Genomic DNA, 12,403 nt, shown 5'->3' with positions numbered 1-12,403 from the left:
ATAAACGGAAACAAACATTTAATAAACAATTCTCACCGAACCGGAGATACATTAACGCGAACTTAAAAATGGCTGAGAACGCAACTGATTCAACCTTTAACGGTGATCCCGAGGGCAATATAACTAATTTAAAAAGTGTTGATCAAGTTCCACAGGCAGTAGTGGATAATACAGAAAGTTATTCGTTGAAGATATTTCAATCTTCACTAAATCTATTGGCGCACATATTAATTGGAGCTACAGTGGGAATATCAATTCTTTTTTCGTGTAGAACGCCATTGCCATTGGGAGCGACTCCGCTACATATTGTTTTGTGTGTGATTGGTGTGAGTATAAACCTCTCCTATAGATCTTTTAACATTACTTTCATCTTATGTTTCTTTTTTATTAATGTGACTTAGAAACATTTTCATAAATTTTGTACGAATTTTAGTACCAGCTACTAATGGGTGAAGCGATTTTAAGTTTGTGCCCTCACAATGGATGGTCTGCGAGTCTTCGGTTAGTGGACAAGCGCAGGGCACATACTGTCTTGCAAATTTTGGGTTCTGGACTTGCTATTGCTGGGAGCATAATCAAAGCATTAGATAAAGCAGTGAACTGGAATACGTTACATGGTCAATTTGGTAAGTCGACTATTTTCTACACTAGAATGGAAAATAAAATATTTGTTTTAAAAAATAACACCGACTTCAAAGTGATCACTTAAAAGTAATAAAATAATTTGATTTAAACACGTATTATTGAAATCGGGCGATCGTATGTAAATATTTCTACATTTTGTTTTTCACTCAAAATTGTCCGACTAAAAAAAAATTATTTTACATACATCAAAAATAAATCATCAAAATCGGTTCATAAATAGCGAAGTAATTGGCGAACAAACATAAAAAAAATATATAGCGGTCGAATTGAGATAACTCCTTTTTTTGAAGTCGCTTAAAAAATACTAAAAGTTTTATATTTTGTATATATTTTTTTATATTTATTTTTAAAATATACGTTACAGGTCTGGTGGCTATGGTGTTTACGGCCGTTTGTCTCGTTAACGGCTTGACATCGCTCTACGCCTTCGAATTACGTAAATGCCTTCCTGGAAATTTGTCGAAAATCACTCATATTTGCTTTGGTATCGTTGCCTTTGTTACGTCAGCTATTAGCCTCTGTTATGGCTTCGATAAGAATAGTTTCAAAAATTGGGCAACACCTGCCCTCACATATACCATTATAGGATTCACAGCCTGTTTCACGGCTATTATTATAATCAATCCGACGATTACATTCTTCAGCAAATCTGTACGTGTCTTCAAAAAATAAGCTGACAGTATTATTTTATAGTATTGATATAAAAGATTTTTTTAGTATTCGAATCTCAATATCCTTGAAAAATATAAGTTCATAATAGCTTTTTTACAACATTTGCAAAAAGTAAATACAATAACAAAATTGTTTACACGTATAATAAATTTTATTACATTTAATTTATGCTTTTTATTGTTATATTTTTTTATTATTTGTGTATAAACAGTTGCAGATGCCGTGAAGTATGTTTCTTGTAGCATAAACATTAAATTATATTTTTACAATACTTTATAAGAGCACTACATACTTGTATTTTATATTGTCTACAATGTATGTGTATATTGTTTTTATGTACATGTACATAACTTAAAAAAACAATGTTCTAACACTTAATTAATAATAATAATACAATATTACCTATACAATAAAGTAAACCACCATCTACATTATAAATGAAAATATATACATCTTTATCATAAACCAGTAACCAGTAAGACTAATATTAATATATATGTACATATATACTATACATGTACATATATACTAACAATAAACATAAGTGTACTGGAACTGTAGTACCATCATAGAGAAACTCAACTCAAACTCAAACTCAAATATCTTTATTCAACATAGAAGCATTACACTTTCTTATTGATGGTCAATTGAAACACTACCACCGGTTCGGAAAGAAAATACCCTGACCTGAGAAGAACCGGCGAAAGAAACTCAGCGGGTTTTTTTTTTTTGTTTGTCTTATGTATTATGTAAATAAACAATTTAATATGAGATGAAATAGCCAGGAGGCGATCGTATCATTCCCAAGGTGTGCTATCGATCATAAACTCATTAATTGTATAATAACCTTTTACACACAAGCGTTCCTTAATAATTTTTTTAAATTTGGCAACAGAGGCATTTTGAACGCTTTCTGGGATCCTGTTGTAAAACCGTATACATTGCCCCACAAAGGAGTTACTGACTCTACGCAGTCGAGTAACAGGAGTAACAAGTTTGTGTTTGTTCCTTGTACCAATGTTATGAGTATCACATTTTCTCATGAAATCATTAATATTTTTTCGTACATACATAACATTAGAGAATATATATTGAGAAGCAACAGTCAATATCTTGATTTCTTTAAATTTATTCCTTAACGATTCTTTAGCTCCTAGGTTGTAGATTGCGCGAATAGCCCTCTTCTGTAGCACAAATATGGTATGGATAGCGGCTGCATTGCCCCACAGCACAATACCGTATGACATTATACTATGAAAGTAGCTGAAATATACTAAGCGAGCCGTATCAACATCGGTACATAATCTAATTTTTTTGACCGCGAATGCCGCAGAACTCAGTCTACTCGCCAATCCGTCAATATGAGGGCCCCATTGCAACTTGGCATCAACAGTAAGGCCAAGAAACTCAGCAGAATCAATTGGATCCATCGATTCCCCATTGATGAGTACATCGGCTTTTACATTTTGTACATTTGGCGTACTAAATTTCACAATTTTAGTTTTATTATTATTTAGTTTAAGATTATTTACGCTAAACCAATGTACTATATCAGCTATAGCATTGTTTACGTCGTCGTACTGTACCTGTTTTCTATTAATTTTAAAAACTAAGGAGGTGTCATCAGCAAACAATACTATATCATGTTTGTTCCCAACAAGAAAGGGCAAGTCATTTATATATGTGAGAAACAGAAAAGGTCCAAGAATTGATCCCTGAGGGACCCCCATACCAACTGAGACCCCAGGAGACCTTTTTCCTTTAACGTCAACCCTCTGAATTCTATTGTTAAGATAGGAAGTCAGAAGGTCGAGCGCACATTCTCTAATTCCATAGTGATAAAGTTTCCTGACCAGAGTCTCATGTTGAACACAATCAAAAGCTTTGGATAAGTCACAGAAAATCCCTAAGGCATCCCGTGACTCTTCCCAGGCTTCATAGATATTCTTAATAAGCTCGATACCAGCGTCTGTAGTCGAGCGACCCCTCGTGAAGCCAAATTGTTTACTATGAAGCAGATTATGTTTGTTAAAGTGTTCTAATAATTGATTTAGAATTATTTTCTCAAATATTTTGCTCAGGGTAGGTAGAATTGAAATTGGCCTATAGTTGTTGGGGTCTGAAGAACTACCAGATTTAAATATTGGAATAACTTTACTATGTTTCATCAGGTCAGGAAATATACCACGTTGGACATAACTATTGAATATTAAAGCAAGATAAGGTGCAATCACATCAATAATCGAATTTATCACCTTTAGAGAAATACCCCATAAATCAGCCGTTTTCTTGATGTCTAATGACTTAAAGGCGCGTATTATGTCGTTGGGGTTTACAAGGGTAAAATTAAAGTTAGAATTGCATGCTCTTACATTTTCTTTCATCAATGACTCGGCAACATCAGGAGAAGAAATAAGTAACTTAGTTGTGAAAACTGGTATGTCAGCAAAAAATTTTTCAAAAACTGTAGCAACTTCCTTTTGACTATTTACTACTTTACTATTATAATTCAGGCTCAATTAAGGCTTAATAATTTTCCAGGTCATTTTTATCTTGTCATGTGCATTCTTAATTTTATTTTTTATAGTTAAAGATTTTGCCAAAAAGCACACTTTTTTAAATAATTTTGAATAGTTACTTACATAATTGGCAAAAGTGGCACTATGATTGTATGTCCTTTCATTGTAAAGCTCATACATTCGTTGCCTACTTTTATGAATTCCAATAGTCGCCCAATCATTGAATTTTAAAAAGTTTTTTGTATTAACTGTTTTAGAAGTGAATATGGATTTAAAATTGTTTCTAATTAATTTGAATAAATTGTTATACAAGACATTGGGATTGTCACTAAAAGATAGGTGAGGGAGATTAGCCATAATATTACTTCTAAACTTCTCAATACGACTTGTGGTCAAAGGAACAAACATTATCTTTTCAGAAGTACTTACTTTTTTAACATGAAAATTAAATAACGCTTGTTGTCCACAATGATCTGAACTTAAGTTATTAATAATAATTTTGTGTTGTGGAATGTATGTAGCAAATATATTATCTATGCAAGTTGCTGTGGAATCTGTTATTCTAGTTGGCTCTAAGAACAGATTTACCAGATTATATGAACTTAACAAAGATCTGAATCTAATACTTGTGGTTGAATTATGCAATAAATTTATATTAAAATCTCCACAAACAATAATTTCTTTATTAGATCCAGATAATTTCGATAAAACATTGTCCAACATATTTTCAAATAATTCATATAATCCACTAGGGGGCCTGTATACGCATACAACAATGACACGCTCAAGCTCTGCACAGGCTATTTCAATAGTTTGCTCAATAGAAAGGCTCACAATATCTTTACGTTCTTTATATTTAATATTTTTACTCATAAGTATTAAAGAGCCACCACGTATAGCTTTATTTCTACTGAACAGACTAGCAATCTGGTGCCCACTAAAGTTAAACATAACCTGATAATTTTGAAGCCAATGTTCAGTTACACACAAAATATCAATGCCATTACAGGTCAAAAATAATTCAATTTCTAAGTCTTTCCCTAACATTCCTTGAATATTTTGGTGCACCAGATTTACAATTGTATTGTTAACTATTTTCTTATTATTTTTTTTGGCTTCTTTAATGACTAATTTTTCACAAGTATAGTTATTATCGTTGCCAGAGACTACCTCTATTGTCTTAGAATTTAATTTAAATTACTTGGAACATGTTCCAAAATATAAGGTTTTAAGTTATTATTATTATTATAACTATACTGCTCAATAGAAGCAGTTGTCTGGTCAACCAAACAATTGGTTGATTTTGTAAAAATAAAATATGATAGCAAACTAGCTATCTGTCTCTTATAAAAATTAGATAGGTTAAACCTATCACATGTCAATAAACAAGAATTATTATTAATTATGTTATTAATGTCAATTAATTTTATTTTATTACAAATATCATTTTTTGTTACATAATAAGTATTTGACATGATATGTAACATATTATTTAATTTAAATCTAATAGAATTTTCCTGTGGCACATCTTTAATATAAGGAAATGTGAACATTAATATTCTATCCACATTTAAATTTGATAATTTAGAATAATAATTTTCAAGAATTTTTTTGCTCACATTTCCCCTTCTCCCAACTAATATAATTAGTGTAGTATTGGGACAATGAGTACTATTCAAAATACTGTTCATAATATGGGAATAACTTGCACCCGGCATACAATAATTTGATACTGATTGTCCCTTACACATGTCATTGAGCAAAACACCCATGTTTCTTCCCAATTCATCACTATAGATTTTAGTACATTTGGTAGGAACATGATGTGTTATGTTGGATATGGCGCTGTCATGAGCTGATGACTGAGACGAGGACACTACATCATTGAGCAGCCCTGAACCATCCCCCGAGACAGAACGGCCCTGACAATCACAAGTATAGTTTTTTATAAGAGAGTCAAAGCGTTCAGAATTGTATTTACTCAAGTCTAGTAGATTGTTCACGGCAGCAATATGACTAGATATTTCTTTTTGAGACATTTCATATTTTTTTGACATTCTATCTAAGGAATTATGTAAATATGTTATCTCAGCCTGAAGAGCATTCACGTCAGCCTCATAACCTTGTCTCATCACTTTAACATTCTTGGAATATTCAATAATTTTTAGTCTGAGTGCGTTTCTTTCTTTATAAATTTTTTCATAATTTAAGCAATTATTTCTTGATTTTATTAATTTTTGAGTTTTCTTAATATATTTATTAATTTTAACATATTTCTTTAACTTATTTTTACCTAATATTAGACTGGAGGAGCCCGAGTCATCACCAGTCAGATCAATTGTTGTGATGTCATTGGTATTGGTGATTGGGGCTACTAAGGAGGCTGCATTTCCCACCAGTTCATCAAATAGACACTGGGTTTGAGAGGCCTTTATGTTGAAGCTATTATCTTCCAATTCAGATATATATAGTTGGGCCTTATGTAATTTAATTTTTAACTCATTAGTGAGCATGAGGGCTTGCTCATACTCAACTCTGCAATTATCAAACCCACTGACTATTTGTTGCAGATTATTTCTTTGTTCTTCCATATCTAAGTATTGCAAATGTAACTGAGAAAGCTCAGTTTTTAGCTTATTATTTCTATTAAGAATTTGCAAGAATTCTTGTTCGTTATCATCCCTTTCTTTTAATAGTAAATCACACTGTCTCCTGGATGCCTTTAGTTCCTGGAGCGTCAGCTGGAGTTGTTCCTCCGCCTGACGTGCCTTGATACTACGGGTCATCATGTTTGATTAAAAAATAGAAGTTATATGATCAATAATATAAAAGTGAGCAGTGTGATCAATCGGTTAATAATATTTAGTATGTAAAAATGTTAAAAAGGGTTTCTAAAGTGAGTTAAAGGGATAACAACTAGTCGAACAAGAAAACTTTTTCAAAATTGAGTTCGTTACCTGCGTAATGTCAGCTGACGAACACAACACAAAAGAAACACTATGCACAATTAACGCACGACACTCAGTTTATTGTTATATTTTATATATAACTGATTAATACATTAATGAAAATGTAACATTAGAACTAATTACAATTAATTTAAAAAATAAAATAATTTTAAATTATTGAGAGAAGTTTTTTATGACATTTAGTAAGTGTTGCCACCGCATGTTGCACCGCAGAAACATTGAGAGGTCCGCTTAAAATAAATTCCTACAACCCTTTCTTTTTCCTCCTCTACCGTAATCTAGTCCTTCTCACTTGGTGGTAGGGCCCGTCTGGGTAGGTACCATTCGTCATATATTATGTTATATATAAATAAATATATAAAAAATGGGCGAGATGTAAACGTCTCAAAATGGGCAAATGATAAAAAAACTCGAAACTAATCCTGGTAATATACACACATATGTTCTAACCGTGGGATATTGAACCTAGTAGCTAAGACAAAACAATTTAACCCCAAACTCCAACCGGATAAATGTGAGTTACTAAGAAGTGAAGTAGGATATCCAGATCACGTAATAACTGGAGAAGGAGGAAGAACTGAGGAAGGAACCTAACCCAGAGAATATTACGGCTATGACTTATTTCCCAATACAACAATCTCCTACAAATATTATTACATAGATGATTTTGATGCGTCGTCTTATACTATTGCTGATTCATTTCTTACTTACTATTACTTCGAAAAATCTTTATTTCGACCAAGAAAAAACGAATACCGAATCTTACACTTGACAATTTAGAGAATCTTATAACTTCCAATAAGAATTATACATCTAGACACGCGCTAGCGTGTCAGCCAAGTTCAGCTAACAGAACTGGCGAGTAGCACCGTGTGTAATTTTACACGAACCATTTGGAGCCACTTTTGACCCCTTCATAACTCAAAAACTGTTTGACATAAACGTGTCAAATGGTATGGCAAATATATTAAGACTTGCAAGATATATATGTACTACAAATTTCATAAACACATCTCAAACGGTTATTTAGATATTAATGTCCAAAAATCGTCATTTTTATCACTGACTGACATATAGATCAAAACTATTTCACACTTCCAGGTGACTTAGAAAGTTCAAATTTGGCATACAGGTAGATAATTAGGCGAATATAAAGAAAACTGAAACTGAGAGTGGTAAATTTTTATCATTTAGTTATAATTTTTCATTTTATTGGGTCTATAGTATACTCTTGTATTACTCTTGTATACTTATAGTACCTGTTACTGTAATAACTGTAAAAAATGATGTAAGAACCTTTAATTAAAACTTATGTCTTAACCTGATTATATAACGAGTTGAATACCACCCTTATTTTTTTTTATTTAAATAATTCCGTTTTAGCACTTATTTATTACGCTACTAACTGGGATTTTGTATTGATTTATTGTTTCCAATATTAGCAAACATCAATAGTGTAAAATCATTATACTTATAAAAATAATAATAATAAGCATTTCAGTTCATAGCGTGTGACGCAACGCCGGAGTACCGGAATAGGAGCGTTGCGATAAAATGTTGACGAACATGTCCGAGCACGCAGAGAAATTTTCCAATGCCTTCCAATGAAAGCCCTTAGTCACCTACCAAAATGTCGAAAACCGCGCGTTACTTCAACTTCTAACTCGACAAAGTTTCCATTTAATTGTTAATTTAACAAATACGTTTCGCGAGACTGTAGTAAAATATGTATTTCGTAACTGAGATGATTTAAGTATGTACTCTAACGCTCCAAGCCGGGATCCTAATTGCTTGGAAGAAGAGTATCGAGCACGCATGCTGATGTCAATAAAAGACTTGTGATGGATCCATTTGAAAAACAGAGAAGGTACATTGGGACGTCGAGAAAAGCAAAATCGTACTTAAAATTACAATACAATTTAAACATAATTTAATTGAAGAACTGGAATGAGTAAAAACTAAGTTTCAGATATGAAGTTGGGAACAAGTCCCTATTTGCTTGTCACATTATACTACTATTCACGAATCGCAAGCACGTTAGCCTTGACAGTGTTTTTCTCGATATAAGCTCCTCTATATTTTGTTAAGGGCAGGCTTACGTTGGCCTCTCCAGAGTTAAAACCTTAGGTGAGGTACATCTTCTCAATTTTGTTTCAGGTCAAATTAAGACAAAAGAGAGCTCTTTTGTAGAGTACCGTCTGCACCAGTTATACCGCCCCGACTTGGCCAAATGAAATAAAAAACATAAAAAATCTGGATATTGAATGCGCACAAAAATATAGAACTAACATAAGAAAGAGAATTAAACAATAGTTTAACAACAACTATTTGGTATTTATTTTGTTATTAATAAGTACCTACTACTAATTTATGTACAAAAAGTAATGATATCCCAACAAAGAACTAGCCAAGTCAGAACTTAGTCTACAATACATTATTCTATGTTATAAGGAGAAATGTTATTTTATGTAGTATTAAATGAATTTCAGGAAGGATAATGGAACTTGGCAAAAATTTAGATCTCACTTCTTTTGTCGTTGAAGTCAACAACCAAGGTATATTTTATAATATTGAACTTGGCTCTCATTTTACATTTATGTTTTTGATGGGATAGTTTATTAAAGAATTTCTAATAAAACCAATCAATACGATACAAAAATAATAGAACATAATTACTCCTTATAATCAAATATAATTATTGTACCGACGTTGATAGATTTAGATAATGTAATGTTTAAAAATACACATATTCAAGATATTGTAGGTAATCATGAAGATACAAAGGAAATCATGTATAGTGAAACAAAGATGCAATATTTCTAAAATAAAAGGATATTTACCTTATTTATAAGAAGGTCCATCATTTTGACGATTGCACTTGTCCAGAGATCTTTGAAACACTGCAAATAATAAAAGAAAAAATATCAGAAAACAATTCAATATTTATGAGTTATGAATTTTAGTATTTATTAAAATAAATAACATTAAATAATATTTTACACGAGATGCAATAGTAATCTATTGCATCTCGTGAATATTGAATAATATTAATAATATTGATTGAATATTGAATAATATTCAGAATGACACAACCTGCTTGAACCTTTAGCAGCCGCGATATCATGATCTCAAAAAAAATTACCCATCTACGTCTCAATTGTTTGATAATTGAGATAGGCGAGGAGTATGGATTAGCGGTGTTACAAAAGAATCATGCAATTTAATGTGAAAATACTATTAATACTGCACAAAATAGTAATAAAGAACTTGCTTTATTAATTAAAGAAAACGCACAAATTAAAATTTATTGTAGATAGTCTAATTGAAGCAGTCGAGAATTTATCTATTAAAATGAGAATTGAATAGTCTCAAAATTTGCAAAACTGTACCAACTAAATTATCAATAGACTGCGCTAAATCTGAATTAGTGGAAATAAAAATAGTTGGTACTGGAATAGTAATTCTTCCTAGTCATTTTATAACTGTTACATTTTTAATATAAACATACCTTTATTTTGCTGTAGTGTCATTTGCTGTAATACTACCTTTATAAAATATCTATGTAGTAATTGAAGAAATTCGTCCTGCTGAGTAGCGGCGTGACGTCTAAGATTTGACATAAATATTTTTTTCTTAATTATGTTCTTCGTCTTAATTTTCCTTAAGCTTCGATAGACACCTTTAAGAGATGTTATACCCCTTTTTACAAAACACGGTGAGTGATGGGCGTATAGTTGCAATTTCAGCATCATACGCAGTACAGACAGAAGTAGGGCTGAGCAGGATTCAATTATCTTCCAAACTACATCTGTGAGGGCCGCCTATACTATGTCGGGCCATTTATACTATGTAGACGTATTTGAAATTTAGCACATATTTAAAAAAAATTTTGAAACTAACTATAAAAATAATATACTGAATATTTCCATTCAAGAAAGTTTGATTACGTTTAGAAAGTCACATATAAGTTGGTTTTTACAGACAGTTGAGTATCTGAAGCGTCTACAATCTTCGGTAAGATAAGCTTGCCAATGATTATCTACTCTTAAATTGACTATAAAAAGACTGATACAAATATTTAATTTCCAATTCTTACCAAGCAGGAGAGACGAAAAACACGAATTTAAACATGCCTCCGAACGCAACCGATTCTACCTTTAACGCGGATCCCGAGGCCAATGTAACTAATTTAAAAAGTGTTGATCAAGTTCCACAGACACCAGTGGAAAATGTAGGAAGTTATTCGTTAAAGATATTTCAATCTTCACTAAATCTATTGGCGCACATATTAATTGGGGCTACCGTGGGGATATCAATTCTTTATTCGTTTAGAAATGGAACACCTTTGAGTTCGACGCCGCTACATATTGTTTTGTGTGTAATTGGTGTGAGTATTTCTAGATTATTTATGTGGTTTTAATTACCCATTTTTATTGATTTTTTTATATTTCCTCTTATGTTTATTTTTCTTAATATGACTTGGAAAGATTTACATAATTTTTATGTATTTTAGTATCAGCTACTGATGAGCGAAGCGATTTTAAGTTTATGCCCCCATAATGGGTGGTCTGCCAGTCTTCGGTTAGTGGACAAGCGTAGAGCACATACTATCTTACAAATTGTGGGCTCAGTACTTGCTATTGCTGGGAGCATAGTCAAGGCATTAAATAAATCAGTGAACTGGAATACGTTACATGGTCAATATGGTGAGTCTATAATTTGCTAAACTAAAATGGAAAAAGGGATTTTTTTTTATTTTGTATCATTTTTATATAAATTTAAAAATATTTATTACAGGTCTGGTAGCTATGGTGTTTACTGCCGTGTGTCTTGTTAATGGAGTGGCATCGCTTTACGCGTTCGAATTTCGAAAATACCTTAATGGAAATTTGTCTAAAATCACCCACATTTGCTTCGGTATCGTTGCCTTTGTTACGTCAGCTATTAGCCTCTGTTATGGTTTTGATAAGAATAGTTTCAAAAATTGGGCAACACCTGCTCTAGCGTATACCATTATAGGTTTCACAGCCTGTTTCACGGCTATCATTATCATCAACCCGACGATTACCTTCTTCAAAAAATCTTTCCGTGTCTTCAAAAAATAAGGTTACCGTATTATTGTATTCGAATCTCAGAATCCTTGAAATTAATAAGTTCATATTAATTATTTAACAATATTTACTCCAAATTATTTATGAACTTAGTCTTACTCGATGACTTGTCGTGAAGTTTAATGTACATTGATGAATATATTGGAATTTATTTTAACACTTCTTGTATAAAGTAAATACATGTATAATAAAGCTTATTAAATGTTATTTTTGTTTTTTTTTTTATAACTTATTATACGTATGTATTTAAATGGTTGTATTTGTCGTAAAGTAATCTTCATAAAAATACTTATAGTGTTACTATTATATATGAAAACAACACACCACAAATCTTATATTTTATACACACATAAATTATTTTTATGTATATATAACTTTAGAAAAATAAACGCTTTATTAATAATAATACTTTAAACATAAAGTGTACCATCATCACTTAAAAATATGGAAAATGTATAAGTTTAGATAACAACCATAAACCTACACA

General features: G+C 31.6%; 2 protein-coding genes across 2 annotated transcripts; both read left to right on the top strand.

Annotated features, from left to right (window-relative positions):
* Positions 1 to 18: 18 nt before the first annotated feature.
* On the top strand, positions 19 to 1,481 carry LOC124535666. The gene is made up of 3 exons (XM_047111955.1): positions 19 to 326; positions 434 to 626; positions 1,010 to 1,481. Exons 1-3 carry the CDS (start codon positions 69 to 71, stop codon positions 1,315 to 1,317), a joined length of 759 nt encoding a protein of 252 aa, XP_046967911.1. The 5' UTR covers positions 19 to 68; the 3' UTR covers positions 1,318 to 1,481.
* Positions 1,482 to 10,885: 9,404 nt separating this feature from the next.
* LOC124535723 lies at positions 10,886 to 12,123 on the top strand. The gene is made up of 3 exons (XM_047112036.1): positions 10,886 to 11,192; positions 11,319 to 11,511; positions 11,603 to 12,123. Exons 1-3 carry the CDS (start codon positions 10,935 to 10,937, stop codon positions 11,908 to 11,910), a joined length of 759 nt encoding a protein of 252 aa, XP_046967992.1. The 5' UTR covers positions 10,886 to 10,934; the 3' UTR covers positions 11,911 to 12,123.
* Positions 12,124 to 12,403: the final 280 nt, after the last annotated feature.

Source organism: Vanessa cardui, chromosome 15, assembly GCF_905220365.1.
Source record: "Vanessa cardui chromosome 15, ilVanCard2.1, whole genome shotgun sequence".
Classification (NCBI taxonomy): Eukaryota; Metazoa; Arthropoda; class Insecta; order Lepidoptera; family Nymphalidae; genus Vanessa; species Vanessa cardui.
Note: the sequence above shows the minus strand (reverse complement) of the source record. Positions and strands in the feature narration are given on the sequence as shown.

Coding starts and splice junctions, on each gene's coding strand:
- LOC124535666 (XM_047111955.1), top strand. CDS start 69: ATGGCTGAGAACGCAACTGATTCAACCTTTAACGGTGATCCCGAGGGC. Junction 327..433: donor TTGTTTTGTGTGTGATTGGT/GTGAGTATAAAC, acceptor TACGAATTTTAG/TACCAGCTACTAATGGGTGA. Junction 627..1,009: donor TACGTTACATGGTCAATTTG/GTAAGTCGACTA, acceptor TATACGTTACAG/GTCTGGTGGCTATGGTGTTT.
- LOC124535723 (XM_047112036.1), top strand. CDS start 10,935: ATGCCTCCGAACGCAACCGATTCTACCTTTAACGCGGATCCCGAGGCC. Junction 11,193..11,318: donor TTGTTTTGTGTGTAATTGGT/GTGAGTATTTCT, acceptor TATGTATTTTAG/TATCAGCTACTGATGAGCGA. Junction 11,512..11,602: donor TACGTTACATGGTCAATATG/GTGAGTCTATAA, acceptor TATTTATTACAG/GTCTGGTAGCTATGGTGTTT.